Source organism: Carettochelys insculpta, chromosome 6, assembly GCF_033958435.1.
Source record: "Carettochelys insculpta isolate YL-2023 chromosome 6, ASM3395843v1, whole genome shotgun sequence".
Classification (NCBI taxonomy): domain Eukaryota; kingdom Metazoa; phylum Chordata; order Testudines; family Carettochelyidae; genus Carettochelys; species Carettochelys insculpta.
The window spans coordinates 45,243,787-45,267,712 of NC_134142.1; the positions used below are offsets into that span (position 1 = coordinate 45,243,787).

At 40.6% G+C, this 23,926-nt stretch overlaps 1 protein-coding gene across 1 annotated transcript in view; it reads right to left on the reverse strand.

Annotated features, from left to right (window-relative positions):
• The window catches only part of TTC6 (tetratricopeptide repeat domain 6), a 108,872-nt gene that overhangs the window by 17,880 nt on the left and 67,066 nt on the right, over positions 1 to 23,926 (reverse strand). The window contains exons 18-27 of the mRNA XM_074997534.1: positions 22,397 to 22,566; positions 21,536 to 21,656; positions 20,129 to 20,279; positions 19,284 to 19,366; positions 16,003 to 16,079; positions 14,324 to 14,484; positions 10,498 to 10,632; positions 3,815 to 3,964; positions 837 to 977; positions 24 to 137 (exon numbers count right to left, since the gene is read on the reverse strand). Coding sequence (XP_074853635.1) covers positions 24 to 137; positions 837 to 977; positions 3,815 to 3,964; positions 10,498 to 10,632; positions 14,324 to 14,484; positions 16,003 to 16,079; positions 19,284 to 19,366; positions 20,129 to 20,279; positions 21,536 to 21,656; positions 22,397 to 22,566 — 1,303 coding nt within the window. The remainder of the gene's footprint in view (positions 1 to 23; positions 138 to 836; positions 978 to 3,814; positions 3,965 to 10,497; positions 10,633 to 14,323; positions 14,485 to 16,002; positions 16,080 to 19,283; positions 19,367 to 20,128; positions 20,280 to 21,535; positions 21,657 to 22,396; positions 22,567 to 23,926) is intronic.

Sequence of the window (23,926 nt, forward strand, 5' to 3'; positions counted from 1 at the left end):
TCTTGAATAAAAGGATATAGTACCTTTCTAAAATCCTTTATTTGTTGATAACAGATTGCTCTGTTGTAGTATGCCAAAATGCAGACTTTGTCCAAATCTATGGTCTTTGTTAAGTCTTCAATGGCATTTTTGTACGTCTGCACATAAAAATATTTCATATAAAAACACTATATATTTCACAGCATCTTGTATTCTGTCCTAAAGGACACAGTAATGGAAAAATTTGACCATACAGTTTTGCTTTTCTTGTCTCTTATCTGTACAGAAAGAAATTCTCTCACATCAGTTTGTCAAAATTCGCTACAGGTCAGTTATAGCAGTCTTTCCTTAGGTGGGATTTCTACTAATTTCTAGGGAATTTTGACTAGACCAAGACTGTATAACTGAGTCTTATTACTTTACTTTATCATTCCCATGGTTGTATTAGTCAATCTTTAATGTTGCTAGCTACGTTATTCTTTACCCTCTCTCTGACCCTTCACGACCTATCACTTTGTATCGTCTCCTAATTTGGATGGTAGTTTATTATGGAGCTGTAGGTGCTCCTGAGGCCACATACACTTATGGGACCTTCCTCCATGGGTCCAGAGGAAGTAAACTTGAGATAACTCCAGCTAGCTTAGAAAACCCACCCCACTGCATCCCTTCCAGACCCACAGGGCACCCCCACCCCCAGTGAAGTGCCTTCCAAGGTGCTGGGGAAAGGGAAGTATACATCTTTGGAGAAATTCCCCACAAATTTAGAAAGCAGTGGTCCCCAGACTTTTTATTCTTTCTACAGATAAACAACAAATATATTTCATCAGCTTCATCCAAGGGATAACACATGCCTGTACCTTATTGTGATATTTCAAAGTTCCTCTGTAGAGGTAGGCTCTCACACTGTTAGGGTGAATTTTGATAGCCTCGTTACAATTCAGAATTGCTTTGGAATATCTTCCTTTGCTGCCATAGTAAGCTGCACGACTTAAATATGCCTTTAAAGATAAAAACAGAAATGTGCTGCAGTACAAGTATTAAAAAAATTTAATAATATCTTGGACAATGCCTTACCTTTACTCAGTGGTTACTTTTTCATAAAGGACTTAAAACTTCTATGTATAGTAATCATAAAACTAAGCAAATTAAATGAACAATGGGTACTTTAGTTTTAATAATGAAAAACAACATGAATATTGAAATAAGAAGGAACTTAAAATCCCTTAGACCTACCAAAAATTGAATGAAGAAAAATTATCTTTGGAATTCAAAAAGGAAAAAGCCATAGGAGGACACAACTCCCACCCCAAATTTTAACAAAACAATGTTAATGACTAGCTATTCCTTAAAGAACCTGCTAAGCCAGTGGTTCCCAACCTGGCGTCCAGAGACACCTGAGGGTCCATGAGAGTATTGAAGGGGTTCCAGGAGGGGGGGAAAAAAAAGATGAATGAAAATTAACATAGAAAGTGGAATTGGCTTTGATGGGGGATCTGTGAACAGCCGGGGGTGGGGTGCGACTGGGGGGTCTGCACTAGTGAAAAGGTTGGAAAGCACTATAAAGTAAACTCTTGTTTATCCGCTATTTGATCAACCGGAACTCTCAGATAACTGGCATAATGTGGCAAACGCGGCTTCCTTCTTTCTTTCTTTTTTTTCTTTTTTTCCTGAGAGTCCCAGGGTGTTGTGCAAACCCGCCCTACCCCCAGGCTCCTCAAGCCGCATAGCATCTGTGTGGCGATATCTCCCCGCAAGCAACTCCTCATGGGGCGCAGCTGTGCCCACTGTCCTACAAGCAGCTCCTCACAGGTGCGGCTGTGTCTGCCGCCCAGCAAGTGGCTGTTCGCAGGGCTCCACCACCCCACAAGCAGCTCCACGCTCCACCCTGGGATGTCTGTGGCACTGTCGACTGCACTGCAAGTGGCTCCTGCTGTCCCCACCAAAAGGTAAATGGGGCAGCAGTTGAGCAGAAGCTGGCACTGGGGAGGTGAGAGGGGCTGAATTTTCTTACTGAATTTTCTTATTAACCCTAACCCTATGCCTCCCCCCAGCAGCTCTCCATTAACTGGAATATTTGACTATCCAGCAACCTCCCAGTCCTGGGGTTGCTGGATATCACAAAGTTTACTGTACTAAGCTCTTTAAGAACAAAAATGACCATTTAGAAATTGTTATTGTGATTGTCAGACCGGATGCCAGCTCACGCCAACGTCCCTGTGTCTCAGCTGAACACTGACAGATACGTAGGTAGAATCTATTTGGCTCATTTGTGGGTTAAAAATAATATGGCAAGAATTAGAATTATAACCAAGTGCTTTGTGTTTGGACTCCACTGAATGCTTACGAGTTGCTGCCTGCATTGATTGTTTCTGTAATGTACTGTTTGAACGTAATGTGCTATTTGAGTGGGTGTAGTGTAAGACTGTGACTGTATGAATCACCCTTCAGGAGATGGACATTAATTAGTGTGAAGAACTGCTCTTCTACAGAAATCATTATACCCCTCCCAGAAAAGAAGCCCTATTGATACCACACCAGTCATGATTTTACAGATCTCTATCATATCCCCTCATCCATTAGCCATCTCTTTTCCCAGCCAAGAAGTTCCAGTCTTTTTAATTTTTAATCTCTCCACATATGGAATCTATTCCATACTAGGGTTTTCAACCCTCCAAGATTGTCATAGAGTCTCCCGGTATTCGCCCTGATCTCCATGCAACTACTGAAAGCAATTTTTAAGAAACTGAAATGGGAAAATACTGGAGAAATATCTCCTGGAATAGCTTTATTCAGAGTTGGCAATTGTATTCCAAACTTATATTCATTTTTGCTATCCTTGACTGTACTTCTGCCAATTCCAATAGATCTTTTTTGAGATGGGGCAACCAGGCCTGCATGCAGTGTTCAAGATGGGAGATACCATGGATTTATAGCGGTAATATATTTTTGTCTTATTATTGATCCTTTTCCTAGTGATTCTGCATGTTCTCTTAGCTCTTCTGACTGCCACTGAACTGTGAGCAGTTGTTTTTAGAGAACTATCCACATGACAGATAATTTAGATCTCACCATTTTCTGTGTGCAGGTGGGATTATGATTTCCAGGGTGCATTCATTTGTTTTCATCATTATAGAATTTCATCTGCTATTTTGTTGCCCAGTCACCCATTTTTGTGAGATCCTTTTGTAACTCTTTCCAGTCTGCTTTGAAGCTAACTATTCTGAGCAGTTCTGTATCCTCTGCAAATTTTGCCACTTCAGCGTTTACCCCATTTTTCCAGATCCGTTTCTGTGATGACTATTATATCAATATCCTCATTTAATACAAGGCATAAGTTCACCCATCTTCGTATTTAGAATTTTAATGTTTGTTGATAACACTTAAGAATGTTACTTTTTAGCTATCTGCCATTATGTGATGTAATCGAATGGAAACCTTTCATTTTATCATCTGCCACCATCTCCTCTTCACTGGGATAAAGAGAATCCTCTTAAACGAATGTCTCTGTTGGAACCATGTTGTCCTCTGGACTTGTCAGCTTTCCACAGCCCTTAATATAAAAAACACTTTATGACCTTTTTAATTTTATCTGCCCGCAATCTGGTTCTCTTTTGGTTGAGGTGGAGTACATCCTTCCAGCATAGGCTCCCCTTCTGCCAAAATTTTCCACCATTCCTAATAATCTAATCCCTTACTCTGACACCATCATATCATTCACACATTAAGACCCTGCACTTCTTCCTGGAAAAGTAATCCTGAGTTCTGGATTCTTTAAAACTGCTTTCAAATCCTACCTGAAACCAAACCATCTGAACGGTAAATGTTTTGGATTTACCTGAAAATGTTCTGGATTAATGGCAAGCGCCCGATTGAAATCTTGGATGCACTTAGATTGTTTGAGCTGCATTCTGCACAGTCCTCGTTGATAAAAAGCATCAGGAAAATGTGGGTATATCTTTACAGAAAGGCTAAAAGCTTGATAGGCCTAGAATATGACATAATGGTGTGAGTTAATGTAATCCACTTGCACAATTGGAATCACAGACAGAATATTTGCCTTTAAAACCCAGTAACACTTTTATGTTTTCACTATTTTACTCCTACTTAGTTTTTAAAATTTTCAGTACAACATATGAGACAAACACATTAAGTGAAATTCTTCCCACGTTTAATACTTATATTACACCTTTTTCTTCAGTGGGAGCACACTGATATAAACAAGGGTAGAATTTGGTCCTGTGACCATAAATAACTGACATATTAAAATTATTTGCTACATCAGTAAACATTTGGAATGTGATTTGTTTAAAGGCCCTTCTGCAAATGTTTCTTCATACTGGAATACAAAAAACACTGATTTTATGGGATCTGCCAGTGTGCTGGCAACCACATACAGTAGTCCCTCAGGATACGCGCGGGTTGTGTGGAACCCGAATTTCGGGTAAGCTGGGGGGTGGGGTTGGGACCAAGCAGTTAAACCTGGGGTGGGTTAGGGCTGCAGGGGGGACAGGAGAGTGGAGTTGAGCCGGGATGTGTGGAGGGTGGAGCAGGGTCCATGGGGGTGGTGGGCAGAGGGCTGGAGCCCGAGCCCAGTGTGTTGTGCTGGGGCTGAAGCCTGAGCCCTGTGAGGGGTTGTAGTGCACCAGGGGCTGGGAGCCCCATGTGCAGGTTGGGGCTGGAAGACCCCTATGAGGGTTAGGGCTGAGCTGGAGTCGTGGGAGGGGCAAGGGGTTTTAGCCCCCCTAGCTGCCTGTAGCAGTGGGCAGTTAGGGGCGCTAAAACCTTTCTCCCTACCTTCCCAAAGCGAGGCTGCAATCAGCAGCAGGCAGCTAAGTGAGCTAAAAGCCTTCCCCCTACCTTCCCAGAGTGGTGCCTAGTGCTGCTCTGGGAAGGCAGGGGGAAGGGTCTCTTAGCCTGTCTAGCTGACTGCCTCTGCAGGAAGCTAAGCAGGCTGACAACCACGCGTCTTCCAGTTGTGTGAAACTTGCATTAAAGCGAGTTTCATGCAACCTGAAGACACACAAAGTGAGGGGTTACTGTATTCTAAACGGAACGTCACCCATTCCTTATCGTGATGATATGCCATACCAGGTGCTTTACTCACGTTTGATTACTACCTACGAATGTCTCAGAAAGGAGATTAACACGATTACAACAGTAATGGCCTTATCTACATTGTCAAGTTACAACACAGTAAATCAGCTCAAAATGCTGTAATGCCTGAGTTGGCCACAGTGGCAAGGCACTTGGTATGCACTAGATCTGCAGTTCCTGTGCTCTAGGTAAATTCCCTCTATGTTGCTCATTGAGCTTGCCGCACTCTGGACACAGCCCTGGGATGCCACTGGGATGCCATGGCACCCTACAGCTCTGTGACAGGCATCCGACATCTTCCCACAACACCTGTTCTCAGCTCTTTTGTCATCGGTTTAATTCTCCTTGCCCTCCCCTCAGGGGACCAGCCCTCAGACTTCCCCTTGGATTGCTTTGCAATTTTAAAAGTCTTCTTACTGTTTGCCTTAGGACATGTGGTGTGCTCTCAGCACATTTTTTCCAGGTGATCGTGCCCGCATCATACATCAAGAAATTCCCTGCTTGCAGCCATGCAGAGGTCCTGGACTTCAACAGCCTTCAGGGAGAGAAGAATGCACACTGGCTGTAGGAATGATACATATGTGCAGGTATTGAGATGCATGACCAAAAGGGGCCATGACCAGGATGCACTGCAATGCAGGGTCAAAGGGTTAATCTATCCTTACTCAACCTTTGATGTGCCATGATCGGTCTCTTGGAGTTTGATTTTGCTGCAGCTATGAAGACTTGGCATAATCGATCCTTCTGGGCTCAGCTGTTGACTCTGGTGCTCCATGCTATCATGTGGAGTAAGGAACATCAGCAAGAGCAGGGGCAGGAAGTCGATCCTGATACATTGGTTCTAGCTACACTAATGACATAGCTAGAACTGCATATCTGGAATCAACTTTCTGTCCTTGCAGAGACCAAGCCAAAGTGTAGGAGCTGCAAAACATGCACCACAAGGTACAGGAGGCAATCCCCACCACCTTGCTGCTGCAGCCACAACCTTCTGGTTCTACAAAGAACTGGATGACATATTTGGGGACAATCCCACCTCTCTTCCAAAGATCTCCACAGAAACTTTGGGGCCTCAGGGTCCATCCCAAAATGGACCAAGACAGGAGGAGGAAATCCCGGATGAGGATGCTGGGGGTGGCGGTGTGTGGAATCAGAGCCAGAGGACAGGTCTGCATCCACATGCATCCTCAAATGCATAGAGAGGAGTTATTTGCTCCCCCAGAAAACACTAAGCACGAACATCATCAACTGTGTCTGGTAAGCAGCTCTGATACCTGGAAGCACTGAAGTGAGTTTTTGGGGGTGGAAGGGTTGCAGAAAGCAGGCGTGGGTCAGTGTGGTGCTTGTAGCAACACAGAGCTAGTCAGATGCGGAACAGGGTGTTGATGGTCTCTCTTCACAGTATCAGCATCACAGATCTCATCAGAGGTATCACAGAGATTCTGGGATATTCACCTCCACAGGTTCTGTGGCAGATGCTGTGTTTGCTGTCCCATTAAGGGTAATTCGCCCATGCCACTGTGCAGTAAGAATGGAAGGGGACCATTGCTGCATATAGGTGAGCCATGTAAGGGCCAAGACAGAAGCCACAGTGTCACAGAAGATTCTCCTTTGCTTCCCTTCTTATCCTCAGCAGAGAAATATCTTTCTGGATTACCAAAGCCTGTGGAACACATGTGGATGTTACTTATTATAGAGTCCACAGTGCTCAAGACACACCGGCTGAGACTACAATAAGGCCCTGTTCCAACGAAATCCCCTATCCCAGTGGTTAACTCATCATTTTGGTGATCTTGTGTAGAGCTCTGCAAATCTGCAGATGTGGAAACCCCTGGTTCATTTTTGCAGATATGGATGCAGAAGCAGGCACAAATTTTGTATCTAGAACACTGCAAATTTGTAGATATCTGCACTATATCCATAGGTCTTCATGTCACTGTACGTGGATGTCCACAGTTCATTTTTGAAGACGTAGATGTGGATGTGAATACCAATTTTGTATCCACGAAGGACTCTGGTCTTGTGTTGTATGTACACTTACTCTGGGACAGCCAATCAGTGTGTTAATGTCTGCAAAATATGTACAGTTGAATCCTGAGGTACACTCACTCATGTTATGCATATCTTGGTTTAACGTGACCTGGCTCTGGGCTGCCCACCGCTCAGAGGAGCGGCAGGGTGCTGGGAGCAGGGCTCCAGCTCCCCACTACTCACAGACATGGGGAAACTGACCAGAGCTGCAGCACTGGTCAGTTTTCTGGCTCCCCCAAATAGCAGGAAATTTGACTTACGCGGGGTTGCACAAGAATGCAACCTCCACATAAGTTGGGGGTCTGCTGTATGTCGATCCACAAGAGCCTGGAGAACTATGGAGAAATACCCATTCCCTTTCATGAACTCAGAATCAGGTGGTCTGGTGCCAGAGCTGGAATATACATGACATCTATCACCCTTCCACAGTTAGGGAAGCCCATCTGCAACACCATCTGCAGTTTCAGCCACGTTGCCCAGAGTCACAGCCTTTTGGAGCAGAATGCGATTGACGGCTTTGAACACTTCCATCAACTCTAGCCCAACAGCCAACTTTCCTACTCCAACATGACTAGCAACTGATCAGCAGCTGACTGGAATATCCGGCTTCCACAGTAAAATTGCCACACACTTCTCCACGGGCAGAGCAGCTCTCATTCTCATGTTCTTGCGCCATAGGATGGGGCAAACTCACCGTCCCATGAAAGTGGCTTTCCTCACCTGAAAGTTCTGGAGCCATCCCAGACTTGCCTGCCTATGTGATCCCACCACTGAGTGCTTGTTTTCCAAGCCCAAAGGCAGCATGCCACTGTGTTCAGCATCTCTGTGCATGCCACATACACATGTTGTATGTACGATGCATGGCAAGCTCAGGGTCTGACTCCCCATCATCACTTTGCCATTTAAGGAATAACTCAAATGCCATTTGAGTGATGTATTAATGAGACTTGTCAGCATTTTATTCAACAGTTTGGAATCCATTCCCACAGGCCAAGAAGGCAGAGTGTGCAACAAAAAAGACATTGAAAGATGGTGCCAAATGCTGGCAGAAGCACAGAGATTGCTGGGATGTGAACTGATGCACCACAGGGTACTGGGACAGACCCAGAATGTTCCACAATTCCCCCTCCACCTTGCTGCAAGTGTGGTCCCACTACTGCGCTGGCAACCGACTATGTGGATACACAACAGTGGTTTCACTGCTGTGCTCTATGATCAGCACTTTAACTGACAGTACTTTACACCTGCCAGTGCAGACAAAGCCAACATTGTGATACTATGTCTGGCGAGTCTCACAACATTGTAAAAGTAGGTCTTGTTCTCGGAACTAAGCATGAAGTCTGCCACAGAATTTAAAGCAGCTCTGATCTCAAGATAGAGAGATAATCTGGTCTGACAGATCCATTTTGAAGGTAAACTACAAAACGGCCATTCAGCCCATATATTACTGCCTTCTTCACCTAAAACAGAGCAGTTTGTAAGAGTGAAGTCCTTATGTCAGGTGACATTTCAAATTTAAGTCATCTATAATAGTGGCAATTAAAATATATGGTAGACATTAGTCACTGGTTTTCTATGACTAAAGAACTATTAAAGTTTATATTGCTATTGTTGAAATAATGCCTAAGGCATGCTAGGCACTATTCAGAAACAGGGCTTCTACCTACAGATGTCATAGTCTAAAGCCCAGTCCTATAAACACACATTTCTGTAACTTTACTTAGCCAAGAGAAGATTTGCCTAGTGGATAGTACAACACACTGGCATTTAGGATCTGTGTGTACATTTCTGGCTTTTCCCAGTCTTTCTACATAATTGTGACAAGAATATTTAGGCCCAGATGCAGCAAAGCAGGTAGACATGAACTTTACTGCATAGGCCCGTTTCTACTCAGCAAATATTTAAGCACTTGTTCAGGCGCCACTTATATCTGTGGGACTTACGCATATGCTGAAGTGTTTTGCTGTACTGGAATGAACTTAACAAGTACTTGAGTGCTTTTCTGAATAGAGCTTTAATTTTTCATTTCTTTGGTGCCCCATATGTAAAATGAGCATGATAATAATACTCCTTTTCACCTACCGTTGTGTGTCATATTTACATAAAATTGTAAGTTTTCCAGAAAAGAGATTTTTGTTTTTTACTGTGGTTTGGAACAGTGCCTAGCAAAGTACCCCTATCTTGTTTGTAACAGTAAGGTGCTACTGAAATACAAATAAAAGATAATTAAACCTGCTGTGGTCAAACACACTATATATGTGCATAAGTGTTTGCAATTCCAGTCTCTAAAAATACAGTGGACCTCTGACTTACACGGGGGTTGCATTCTCCCGACCCCTGTGTAAGTCAAATTTCCCACTCATCTTCGGGGGCAGGGATCCAGGAAACTGACGAGAGCACCAGCCCTGGTCAGTTTCCTAACTCCAGTGAGGGGAAGGGAGCCGGGCCTGGATCCCACCTCCCTCTCCTTTGCAGAGCCATGAAACCGAGCAGGGCTGGTGCTCTCATCAGTTTCCCCACTCCTGTCAGGGAGAGCAGCCTGACTCTCAGATGCCACCTCTGACAGGAGCAGTTTCCCCATACCTGTCAGGGGCTGCAATCATGTTAACCCAAGACACATGCAACTTGGTGGCACATAGCTCGGCTTTTACAGAATAAGAAAGAAGAATGGGGAAAAGTCATACAACAATAGGCAAGCAGGTACTTTTAAAAAAGATTTGTTAATGTCAATTTTGTAATACTTCAAATTGAGGTGAAGGCTAGGGTTTATAAGCTTTCTGAAGCTGGCATTATTAATGCACAGAATAGATCCTATTCATACAAGACCTGATCTAAAGCCCACTGAAGAAGACTCATTGATTGCAGTGGGCTTCAGCTCAAACTGTTGATAAATAAGTCTGTCACTGTAGCTTAAAAAATAGAAAAGTATTTAGTATTAAAATGCACTTAGAAAAATGTATTAAAATTACACAACAAAAAGTACCTGGTTAAAAATTATTTGTATCATGTTTAAAATAAATGCCAAACTTTGAAATAGGATTAGACTGCTGGGATATGTCTTTAACCTTTGCAAAAAAGTAACAGTTAACTAACATGCTGTCCCCAAAATTGGGTATGGTTGCATATAACAACATAATGGGAACATTAAGGTATAGATAAGATATTTATGTTGATTTTACCTTCATTAGAAACACAACAAAAGACATGCATACCTAATTAAATATGGTAACAGTGGCATGGAAAAATTGTTCACACATTGTTCTGATAAAAACTAAAGAGTACAAATATGTAAAAATAGTGGAAAGTGATCTTAAACATGTTTTATTTTTAGTTAATCTTGTTTCCAGTTCTTACAGCCACAGTAATAATATGTTCTAAATAATAAATACGCACCTGTAATAAATTAACTTGCTCCATATAGCACAGCCCCATTAAATAATAAATTTCAGCAGCCTCAGATGTATTGGGCAAGATTTTTGCTGAAAGAGACAGTAGCTTCAGTGCTTCTTGAAAACTTTCCACAGCATCCTGTAATATTTGTAAAATGCTATTAGCAAAAATCTGTGAATTTTAAAGGTGACTTGCACAGAATTTTTTAAACTGGGCCTGTGCCTTTTTTGCTTTTTTATGCTATGTAAAGAAGGCCTGAAAAATATTTTCATTTTGTTTTTAAATTACTTTTTCAGCTTTATAAATTTAAGAAATGTCAAATCTGATGTTCCTTGGTTTTGCTGTAGGTACTGAATTGTTCTAACTGAAGATGTGGGCATAATTAAGTACAGCCTTTCTTCAAAATGTCCAGTATTCATGGTTTAAATAAGTGTTTACAAAAAGTAGAAATTTATGCATGCACTGCAATGGTTTCCATAAGCTTTGTAGTGTAGTCATAGCCTCACACAAAGTATTCTGCTAAACCCAAGGGCTGCATCTCCACTAGCAAGTTCTTTCAAAAGCTTTTTCAAAAGGAGGCTTTTTCGAAAGATCCTGTGGAGCATCTTCATGCAAAAGTGTTCTTTAGAAAGTAAATTGAAAGAATGCGGAGCTCCTTTTAAAAGCTTTCTTCCACTCCTGTTTCAGGAAGAACACCTTCCTTTGACAGCTTCTTTTGAAAGAAAATGTGTGTAGATGCTCTGCAGGGCCTTTCTTTCAAAAGAATAGTCCTCAAGGCACCTGATTTTTTGATCCCTTGCCCGTTCTTTCAAAAGAGCAGGGGATGTGTGGATGCACTTTTTCGAAAGAAGTTCTTTCAGAACAGATCTTACAGAAGGGCTTCTTTCGAAAGATCTCTGTTGCGTAGACATAGCCAAGGTGTGAATAAATTATTTGGCATCAAGAGTTAACACATATAAGAGCCATTCATGATGAAGCTGCAGCTGACTAAGTGGGTCTTTGTCTATGAAAGCTTATGCTCAAAACAATCTGTTAGTTTATAAGGTGCCACAGGATTTTTCATTGTTTATGCAAGATTAAGTAGCTCATTAGCACCCCTGAGTGATACGAAGGAAACAAGCCGGAAATAAAAGATGTTTATTAGGGATTTATACATTATGGTAATAAACTATAAATCCAGAAGTGGAATTCATTTACAAATTTAACAACATTAATTGAGTCTTGAATAAAGATCTGAACTGGCTATCACATTACAAGGGTAATTTCCCCACCTTTGATATTCATACATTTATACAACATACTATGAACAAGACACATCACTCTTAATTTGCGTCATTAACTGGTCCTACTAATGACTGGTAATTTGCTTTTCTTTTCTTTTTATTTTCTGGCTGCTATCTATGCCCTGAATTGTGTTATTTCTGCCCATCTGATGAAGTGGGTTTTACCCTCAAAAGCTCATGGCTTAATAAATTCGTTAGTCCATAAAATGCCACAAGACTGCTTGTTGTTTTTGAGTTACAAATCAACATGGCTAACCCTCTAAGTCTTCTCACAGCTGAGATGGCATTTTTGTCTTTTCCTGTGCATGTTCATTAAAAAGTGCTCTTATAGCTAGGAACAGCCACATACCTGCTAGTGGGGAATTCAATGCACTGGATAAGTATACCACATGTGGTAAGACCTATGGATATTGAAAAACATGTTGTGGGTCCGGGGGGGTGTTAATCATTATAGTGGTGGAGATATGTCTGCAGGTTTTGCATTTGTCTGGTGCCACCTTGAGATGGTGTGTTCTAGTCTGAGGGCAGCTGGTTTCTAATGATGAGTTTAGAGATGTTGGGAGTTTTTTGAAGACCAGAAGGGTTTCAGGTAATATTTCTTTAGGAATGGGTCTCCAATAAGCAGAGATTCTAGCTGTTTGATGATATCCCATCAGAGTTCCAGTGTGGGGTAGGAGGTAACAACTGGAAGGTGTATAGTCAGTGGAGGGTTTACCTCAGGGTATTTTGAAGCCGTCTACTTCCCTGATGGAATGCCCTTGTTTGATGATGGTGGTTTTAAGTGCATTAAGGTGTATATCTTGACCTTCTCCTCAGAGCAAATTCTGTGCTATGTGAGTAGGCAAGCAGAAAGACCATTTGTTCTTAAAATTCCCTATAAATGCTTTATTCCTACTGTTAAGTATACAACACTTAAGTTCTAAGAAGGTTGTTTTGACACGGCATACCACAGTCACATACTCCCAAAGGTGACAGAATTAAGTCAGACTTACTCAGCAAGCATGGTTGCTACAATGGGTACTGTAGCCCAAGCTCTCAGAGTTGGAGAATTGCACAAATCCATTCGGTGACAGGTAAAAGCTTGAGGCCTGACATCTGAGGGAGTGCACTGAGAGAGCTCAGAAAGTGGAGAGCAGTACAGGTAGCCAAGAACCATGACGGCATGTTTTCAGGATCTGTCCCTAATTCCTCAGGTTTTCTTATGCCGAAAGTAACTAATGGCACCATAAAGTGATATTTGAACCAGAATCAACTACTGTCATGGTTAAAGGCATTGGATGAGCTAATCTCCTTTCTCTCGTGTGTCTTAAAAGTTAAAAATGAAGCCTTTTTACATGCTTGGACAGATGGAAAGATGGCAACTACTGCATAAGGCACTAAGCTGTGTGATGGTGTGGCCCAAGGGGTTTTGCCTAGAGGAAACACAGCTAGGAGTTTTGGTTTTGCAAGCTATATACGTGTGTGTGTGTGCGACAGAGGAGAAAGCCAGAGAAGCAGTGACAACATGACCCAGACAGTGACCAGCAGAGTGGTGCAGCTTCTTGGACACAGAACTTCATAGAAAGAAAACTTGTGGATTTCTGAACAACAAAACTGCACAATGCACAGCTTGATTCTAGTATGTTTGAGGAAACAGGGCTTGATGTACATTCTATGTAAATAAGCAGGACTGCATCAAAAGAAATGCTTGACTTGCACCATATGTCTCCTTCTAATGAAAATAAACCTGAATGCCCATGATTACTCTCTAACTGCTTTGGATAAAGAAGCAACAGTATTATATTTCGACTCATAATATACCATGGGAAGCAAGTATTCATAAAGTTTAGGGACTAATTACAATCACTCTTAAAAGCCTTACACATTTATTTTACTAGGATTACCAACTGTCTAATCACACAAACCCAAACACTCTTGCTCTGTGCACAGCTGTGCCCTCCCCCTCAATCCCCACCCCTCTTTGAAGACCATGGCCTGCTTACTGCACCTCCCCTCCCTCCACTGCTCTATCTCCCAACACACTTACTTTCACCAGTTTGTGGCAAGGGATTGGGGTGCAGGAGGGGTTCAAAAGTGCAAGTTCTGGTTTGGCTTCAATAGCCTCCAGAAGACAGACAGACAGACATTTCCAGGAGACACCCAGTGTTACTGGGAAGGTTAGAAATCCTACATTCTACAAATATGAACCAACAAAACTTTAGTATTGCCCTTAGCTCCATTATATTTTACAATATTTGCCCACAGCTTTCTTATTATGTTTTGAAAAAAGCAACATTATGAAACTTAACTGAACTCCAGTCTACGTAATTATATCTTTTACCTATATTTCACAAGGTTTTAAGCAACACTGTTTAATATTTGCTGGAAACATTGTTCAGGAGAATTAAGCTGAGAGAAGCATTATTCTTTCTTTTTGCAATTTAAACTTTGACGTACAGGAAATGTTTGTTAAAAGGAGATACGCTGTAAAGCATAAAGTTTATAGAAACCAAGACATTATATTGCTTGGCATTTTACAGTAATTAGTAGAGAAAGAATTTTCTAACCTTGGTTTTCTTGGCTTTCATTTGTATTTTTCCTAGCAGAACAAACATGGAAGGTGTAGGCTGACTTGCAATAACCTCCTGTAAGCACTCGATAGCTTCAGCATGACTTTGACAAAATGACCGAATAAGTGCTCCTTGAACAGGAGAGGTTTTAAAGGATACTGAAAATAAGAAAAACAAAACAAGGAGCACAATACAGTAGTGCCTTGACTTACATGAGGGTTACATCTCCACACACACTCACATAACTCAAATTTCGCACAGATCGGGGGCACCTTTTTCCCCAGCGGAATGCAAGTTCTACAGCCGGGGAGGCAGCAGGAACACCTGAAGCACCTTTTGAAAGGTAAGTCCTGGAGCTGGGGGCGTGGATAGTTGGGACGGTTTAAGCCTGGCAGTTGGTTGGGGCTGTGGGAGTGGGTGGGGAAGGGGGGTTAAGACTGGGGTGGGTTAGGGATGCAGGGAGGTGGAGTTGAGCTGGGGTTGTGCGCGGGGGTGGGGGGTTGAACTGGGGCTGGGTGTGAGGGGTGGTGAGCTGGAACTGGCGCTGCACATGGGAGGTTTGAATCAAGGCACAGTGAGGTCGAATGGAGGCTGCACTTGGGGGTGGTGAGCTGGAGCTGAATGCAGGGGATTTGAACCAGGGCAGGGGGGTTGAGCCAGAGCTGCACGTGGTGGGAGGTTGAGCTGGAGCTGCATGTGAGGGGTGAGTGGGGCTGGGGGGCGTTGAACTGGGGCCATGCGGGGCCGGGAAGGTTGAACCGGGGCTGTGGGGAGCAGGATTTTGAATTGCACTTGCATTAATGCGAGTTAAGTGCAACTTGAAATCTCAGGTTTTGAGGGTTTACTGTATTCTACTAATCCACATTGCACATTCTAAACATAAGACCATTTCAAAGGATAAGCAAGCTTCACATTGTTCAAAAATTCATGAAATTGCAGGGTTGTCTGATTTAACTACTAAAACATATGTAATTTTTAAAAAGTTAAGTTTTAAGCCTTTCACATCAAAGCATGGAGTGGAAAACTTCAGCTATCCGCAGCAAACTTAGGGTCAAATCATTGGCATCACAAACTTTCCTTCTTTGCAAAGCGAGAAAAGGAAAAGGAAAAAGACACTCCCAAACAACTGAAGAGGTATTGCAAAGGGGTCAAAGGGACATTTGAATCATCCCCACTCAGGGCATGGGGTGTTTGGGAAGAAGGGTGATTTCAAAATCGGGGCACCCTTTTGAAGGAATTCTGGCGACATGGATATTTTTAGTTCAAAATCAGCATGGTCAACAGGCTGGGTGGCCACTATTATGCAAATGAGATGCTGAATATTCATAGCAGTGCCTCATTTGCATTTTCTAACAGCCATAATTTACATGCCCCTTCCAAAAGGGAGAGGTAGTGTAGCCAAGGCCTTCATGTTTGTGAAGCCTTTTGGTATGTTAGAAAGAGAGACCCTAAATAAATACAAAGTATAACAATAAATTCTACGTAATGGTCTGTTACCAAAATTTACAAGTAAAAACGTAAAAATAAAGAGCATAAGAAAGGTAAGCAAAAGAACTGCAAGCAACATAAAGGAAGTGTCCAAGTCCTTATAATAAATTACAGTAGTCATATTACTCCTTACATTAGGGCTTAGATACTTTGGCTAATAAGAACCTAGATTATTAGGCTAATTTTACCTTCACTCGTTTCTGCTACTTGATGAATACAGAAGCTTGCAAGTTCATATTCCTTCATCTCAATTAAATATTGTCCCCTGTAACAAAATAAATTTTTGTTGTAATTTGCTCACCATACAACCATATTTTCAGGCTGAGATTCCCTGCTTAAGCAGTACATTAAAGGTACAAGTAATGCAGGAGAATGTAAAAGTCTTACACTTCTAGTAAGAACCACATCTTCAAAGCAATGCCATCCAGGTTTTTCCTCTTATTCCATCTGCCCAAACTTTTTAAAAACATGATCACCAAGAAATTTTATGAGTATATAGCTATGCAAATTGCAAAACTCACAAAAACATTGTCCGTGGGCTCCGCCGCAAATAGCACACATCAGCGATGGACAACCTGTGGCCCACAGAGGTTCTGCGTGTGGCCCACAAAAAATTTTGTTTACAGTTGCCCATGCACAGGTTGCCAAATTCCACTGGTTTTCATCCACAGAGGGTTTTTTTTGTTTGGCACACATACGCAGAGCAAGGATACATGAAGTGAGTTGCGTGCTGAATACTTATGACATGGACTGTGACAGCCATGTGCTCCCTTTATATCTGTAGGGTGAAAACTCCTCATGCAGGCCATGGTTTGTGCTAAAGAACCCCGATTTGATTCTTAAAGTCTGGAGTAGGCCTATAGCATGAGTGGAAGGATACCTCACTGGGCCCCCTTCTCCCTTATCTCTCTCACAAGATACCTCGCTTGGCCCCTCTCCCTTATCTTTCTCACAAGCCCCAGAGAAGATCATCCCAGCTCAGCCAGGAAGTGCCTTGAAGTCTGAAGGGAGGAATAGCTGCCTCAGCAACTACATTCTAAGAGGCCCTGCACGTGGAAACCAATTGTTAGTACTGTATGCTGTTAATGTCTTTTGCTTTAAATCTTCTAGATAAAGGCTCCCGGATGCACCAGTGTGGAGTTGCCACCACATCCTCTACCCTATCTTGACATGAACCAATCATTGTGTACCTGTTTTGTTAAACATGCAGAGGAAACCACCTGTACTAGAAATAAGATGTTCTATAAACTATGGGCGGGGATAATCTGTAACCTTTTTATTGTAAAACAAAAAGCAGTCAAGTAGCACTTTAAAGACTAGCAAAATAATTTATTAGGTGAGCTTTCGTGGGACAGACCCACTTCTTCAGCCCATAGCCATACCAGAACAGACCTGCTACTTGACTGCTTTTTGTTTTGATAGTGTATAGACTAGCACGGCTCCCTCTCTGTTACCTTTTAGATTATTGGTTTATTGTGCTCATTTCGTCTTGCTGCTAGAACCTATCCAGGCATGGGTGACACCCATGTCATAGTTTTCCCCCACCCATCAATAATCTATATAATCAATTGTAATCTATTGTCTGGCAGTGCTTCACTGAGTCCTGATGGGTGAAGTGGCACTCCACCAGTGCTGTGTGTAATAAACTCTCCTGCTTGCTTCATACACGGTGTCCAGACTTTGTTACAACAGTATCCAGTCAAAGTGCTACTACTGTTCAATTGGCACACCCTGCAAATACTAAGTATGCAAGTGCAGTTAGCAAAACTACCCTATCCCAGGAGACCATCACGGTTATGACCATGATGAGGCCCACTGAGATGAAAAAGGGCCACTCGTGTCCACCCGCTAGCCTGGCTTGGGCCTCACCAGCACACACATATTGTTAATAATGTTGTTTCTAAAATCAATATTGTTTTGCCATAAAGTGATTGTTGGCAAATTCAATCTGAGTCTTGAGGCCAGACTAGATTTCTTGTTTTCTCATGCATCACCACAAGTCAAAGTCCTTGAAGGCCAAATCAGGCCTTCAAAGACACCCTGTACAACCCCACTCTTGTTCCTGGGGGGTAACAGAGGTGGGACTGATTGAAACTTAGTAAACAACTCTGTTAATGACACACAAGAAGAAAACTTTTTTGCCTATTCCCTCTTAGCTTTGTTGTTGCTGTATTGTACTGGTATGAATAAAAAGCAGTAAAAACTTATTATTCCTAAAGTAAACAGAGATTACTTGAAATGCACACATGGAATATCGACTGAGATAACATTTATATTATATATTCACTATTTAGAGCACAGCTTCACTTTAAGTCATTAATGGGAGGTTTAACTGATGCATAAAGCATTAATGGGGCCCGCTGCATTGAGATGAAATGACATTTAGATAGTCTCACTTTTTTTTTTTTTTTTTTTTTTTTTTTTTTAACATTTCCTACAATTTATTTGGTTCCCTTCAAATAAAACTGGCTTATTTGTTTGACTTGGCAAAGGCTGTATCTTTCACAATTTTAGAGCAGTGAACAAATTGGTTAATAATTAAAATGCATTTTATGCATACAGTAGGAACCATATGCATTCATTAGTCAATGCCAATTTTCGCAGTTTTGGAAATTCACACCAGCCCAAAAGATAGTTTCTCAAACTGTACATGCCTGTAGAAACATGTGGGACTTAGGTATGCCAAGTGGTATACTGGTGCTAGGCAAACGTTAAGAAGCTTGTAAAAAACATTCAGGTCATTCATAATCTGTCTGTGAAGCTCACATTTGGTTTCTGAGAACACAACAGGAAATAGAGCCAATGGTGGTAGAATCCTGAGACTCTCGGAGTATTAAAAAAAGGATTAGGAGAGGGAAGATATTTAGAAGAACTATTTTTAGTGACAACAGAAACAGATTTACAGAGAACATGAGTGAAGCTACACAGAAATGGAGCTTTTGAGCTAAATTGGGAGGGAAGAGCTAAATATCAAGTTTGAAATATTAATTTTTCCCAATCTCATATCTTCAAGCCTGGGGCAATACTGGGCTCAACCCTTCATCCTTATCTTACTGCATCAATTCTTCAGCTAGGACATTGAAATATTTATCCACTCTGAATGGACATTTAAATTATTAATTTAGAAAAGTACTGTGGTGCACTGTTGTCACTGTCCACATTCATCCTCCCCCTTCCCCAATCCTTGCATGCATTTTGCTATGCAGCATCCTGCACATGATTCTGCATTCTGCTTTTCATCCCAGAGGTAACATCACTGAGGTGCTACTACATGAATATAATTTGTAAAAGATGAAAAGAGCTATTAAAATATTACCATCTCATTATTACTATTACGTATACTTATCTACATGGAAACACACTGTAAACATCAGCTATACTAAGGCATCTACAGAACAAGCCTGCTGTTATTGACAACCACAGATATAAAATGGAATATTTGTTAGGTTCTAAAAGATAATTTTCCTACCTTATTATACATAAATGGGATTCAGTTGGATAAAGATGAATGGCTCGATTTATATCTTTTATTGCACACTGTAAATTGTGCACCTGTTATTTACAAAAAACAATTCAGTTACTCGTATGTATTTCCAAATCACTTTTTACCCCATTTAATGTATTCTTCCTTACAAGAGATTTCTTTGTAATAAAATGTGTAAATGAATGGATATAATGTGTTTTTCTTTAATTTTTACATGGAGCGACTTTCACATCCTGAATAAACACATTTTAAAACAAAATATTTGTTAATCAGCATCTACTTCTCATATCAACCAATACCTGAGTTCAGAATTCCTATTCTCCCTACCTCTAATGGTAAAATTTGAAAAAAAAAATGCCTATAATAGCAGAGATCCTCAACCCTGACAAAAATACAAACAAGCAAATAAACTTCCTAAATTGCTTTTATAATATTTTACAAAGGCTTCTTTTTTCATTTTACCTCTTCCTACTATTATTTTAAATGTTTTACTTTTTGAGGACTCATCAGTGGCAAGGAAAGGCCCTAGCAAGACCACAGAACTCTAAATATTCAGCTCATGGAAGAAGGCTTTGCAACTACAGTTACTATAGATGGAATTATCTGCTTTTGCCTTTGACCTCAGTCCTGCAAAGATTTACATATGTCCTTAATTTTATGCATTGTAAGTTGTCCCACAGAAATCAAGATGGCTACTTATTGTCCAGAAACTTATATGTGTACATAAGTTTTTGAAGGACCAAGCCATAAATATCAATTAAAATATTTTTCATGGCAACCATGAAATGTAAAAGTAACACTATAATGATATAAAAATGTGGATAAAATACCTTATGATATGCTTGAGCTCTACATATGTAAGCTCCAAGGTTTGTAGGCTCAAAATCAAGGGCCTTAGAGAACTGTCGAATAGCTTCATAATAAAGATCCAGATGTAACAGTAAAATCAAGCCAATATTTATGTAAGCCAAGACAATACCACTAAAAAAGAATAAAGATTATCTTATTTTTAATTTTGTTATACAATATGAAGCTCTTTTTTGTATACATCAATCATCATCATCAATAACCATCGGCTCAGTGCCCGTTGGTGTCTGATGCTTCTCCCACTATTTCCTTCCATCTTTCCCTATCCAGTGCAGAGTGGCTTAGTTTCTGTAGACTAGCTCCACACCAATCTACTACATCATTTATCCATTCTCTGTGGGGTCTGCCTCTTCTATTCGAACCGTCCATTATGCCGAATACTAGGGTCTTGATTTTTCATCCGTCTTTCATTCTGCAAGTATGTCCAAATAGCTGTAGTTTCCGTTTTATAACCTTATGCAGCAGGTTCTCTTTCGGCTGCATTTTCCTATATAATTCCTCATTGGTGACCTTCTGCATCAATGTCCAATATAATAGATTTCATTTAATTATTATAGTATTATAAAAAAACATCTGCAGGCAGTCAAAAGGAGGGCTTTGTGTTACATATATTTGCTTGCATAGCATGCATCAAATGCATTATTAATTACTTCTTAATTCCTTTGAACACTGGGTATATATTCATAAATAGTGACCTCCTCAGAGAGGGCTAAACCCAACATATTAACTGATCCAGGGAGAAGAGGGTATCCTGGAGGGGGAAAACGCTGCTTACCACTGTCCAAAAGCTGTGCAGAAACAGCTTAAATTGCAAAAATAAGAGCAGGCACAACAGAAACTGCCACTGCATATTGGCATGGAGGCAGAGAATCTGGTAGTAAGCAGGAGCAAAGGGATGTTGAGCCAAACCACTGGTCCATCTCTGAGAAACTGCAGTCAGTGGGAAGCATCTCAGTTGTCCAGGACTGCGGGTGGGGTGCAGAAAATACTTTTAAATAGTTTTCCAACAAGAAAGAGGAAGGATAATATTGTGCTTTAAGCACTGCACTTGGAAGCAAGAGACCCCATTCTTCTCATGTGACTTCTGGCAAGATAACAAAAAAGTGGAATTTTCAAAAGATTCCCTTATGGTGCCTTTCATACTTTTGAAAATCCCACATTGCTCAGTTTCCCATCTTTAACATAGGACTATTAATGCTTTTACTGTTTCACAAAAGATAAATTCATAAATGTTTGTAAGTTGACTGATGGGGTCACAGAAGTTCTTAGACAGACAGATGAAAATGAACAAACAAACTGAAAATGAACATAAACTTTGTCCCCATAGCTAATTGAAAATGGAATATAATTTATATTTGAAGTTCAATTACCTGTCCAGAGCTAGTGCATTTTCAAAGTCACAGATTGCTCGCCACCAGTCACATTGTTCTGCGTATAAGATCCCACGGTGAATGAAAGAACTGAGATTTTCAAAAGAATCCTTGATGAGCACTGGGGAAAAAAGAATACATTTTAGTTGTAACTTTCTGATTGTCTCATTTAAGTTGTAGTTATTTATTATACAGTTTATCTGCATATTACTTTTATTTTAGCTTTCTCAGTGTTCAATTTAATATCAGAAGTGAAGTATGTGTCATGGATTTACATAGTAAAATTTTGATATTTTCTGTCATATTATCTATCCCTTTCCTAAAGGTTCCTAACATTCTCTTAGAGGTTGTTTTGTTTTTGTTTTTTGACTGATACTGCACAATGAGCAGATATTTTCAGAGAACTATCCCAATGGATCCAAGACCTTTCTTGAGTGGTAACAGCTGAATTTAGACCCCATTGTTTTGTATATTTAATTGGGATTTTTTCCCATGTGTGCTACTTTGCATTTACCAACCATGAATTTAATTGGCCACTTTCTTTCCCACTCACCTAGTTTTGCCTTTTAATTCTTCACAATCAGTTACGGACTTAACGATCAAGACTAACTTTGCATCATCTGAAAATGTTGCCACTTCTCTACTCACCCCCTTTTCCAGTTCATTTATGAATATCTTGATCAATACGTACCAGTACGGATCACTGAGACACTCTGTAATCTACTTCTTAACCTTTCATCACTGACACTCAGAAATACCTGTGACACCTCATCACCATGGTGTGGTAACTGATGGAGAATGTCTATTTTGTAAAAGTCAACAATGCAGAGACATTGATAAATTTAAAAACATCAAAAATACCAGAAACACTGAAGTCCTGCAGAGCTCTCTTTGGATCAACCTTTCGCAGTATGCAACCTCTGTAATAGAAAGCTAACCAATCAGAGGGGTCTAGATGAACTGCAGCAGAAAAGTCTTCCACTGCATGTTTATACTGCTGTCGTTTGCCATATGTTCTTCCTCGATATAACCTAGTACAGAAAAAATAATTTATCCTTATATGTAATTATCTATAGAAAAATTACACTTACAAAAAGAAAAAATATGAAGCAATCTACAATATGAATATTAGGAACAGCTTAGAAGTAATAGTTCTTAAATTTGTTTTTTTGTTGCACAGTCTTAAAGTAATTATTTGAAGGAAAAGCCAAAGGCTACAATAAGTGTTAACTCTTATTTCCACTAAAACTGCCATTATTTCTTTAGTCAGAAGTACTTTCTTCCTTGTTTAAATCAACAGTGACAAATTAATTCTGAATTGTTCAAATCCTGCAAAGTGATCCATATGAACAGGCAACTGCACCAGCCCAAGTCCCAAATGAAGTAAATGGGACTGTAGCTCATAACTCTAGTTCATAAGGTATCATTTAAATCAGCTTCTGTATCAAATGACTGGAGTATACCTAACATAATGCCTTTTTTTTTAAAAAAGGCCTCAGAGGCAACCCTGGCAGTTACGGGTTGGTAAACCCAACATCAGTACCAGGCAAATTGGTTGAAACTAAAGAACAGATTTATCAGACACACAGATGAATGTAATTTGTTATGGAGGAGTCAACATGGCTATTGTAAAGGGAAATCATCACTCAACAATCTACTAGAATGCTGTGAGGAGGTCAACAAGGACAAGCGGGATCCAATGGATATAGTGTAGTTAGATTTTCAGAAAGCCTTTGACAAGCTTCCTTGCCAAAGGCTTCTAAACAAAATAAGCTGTCATGGGATAAGAGAGAGGGTGCGGTCATGGACCAATAACTGGGTAAAAAGACAGGAAGCAAGGGTGGAAATAAATAGTTTCCAGAATGGAGAGAGATAAAGAGTGATGTCCATCAGGGGCCTGTATTGGGACCACTCCTATTCAGTAAAATTTACTAATGATGCAAAACTGTTCAAGATAGTTAAGTCAAAAGAAGATTGCAAAAAGCTAGAAAGGTAGCTTACAGAACTGAAGAACAAATAGCAACACAAATTGAAGGTTAAATTCAATGTTGATAAATGCAAAGTAATACACATTGGAAAACATAATCCCACCTATAAATATAAATTGATGGGGTCTAAATTAGTTCTAACTACTCAAGAAAAGGAATTTGGAGTCCCTGTGGATAGTTTTCTGAAAACATTCACTCAACATGAAGTACCAATCAAAAGGGTTAACAGAATGTTTGGAATAATTAAGAAATGAATAGATAAAAAGACAGAAAATATCATATTGCCTGTACATATTTATGATATGCCCACATCTTGAATATTTCATGAAGATATGGTTGCCTCATCTCAAAAAAAGATACATCGAAGTGGAAATGGTACAGACAAGGGGAACAAAAATCAGGA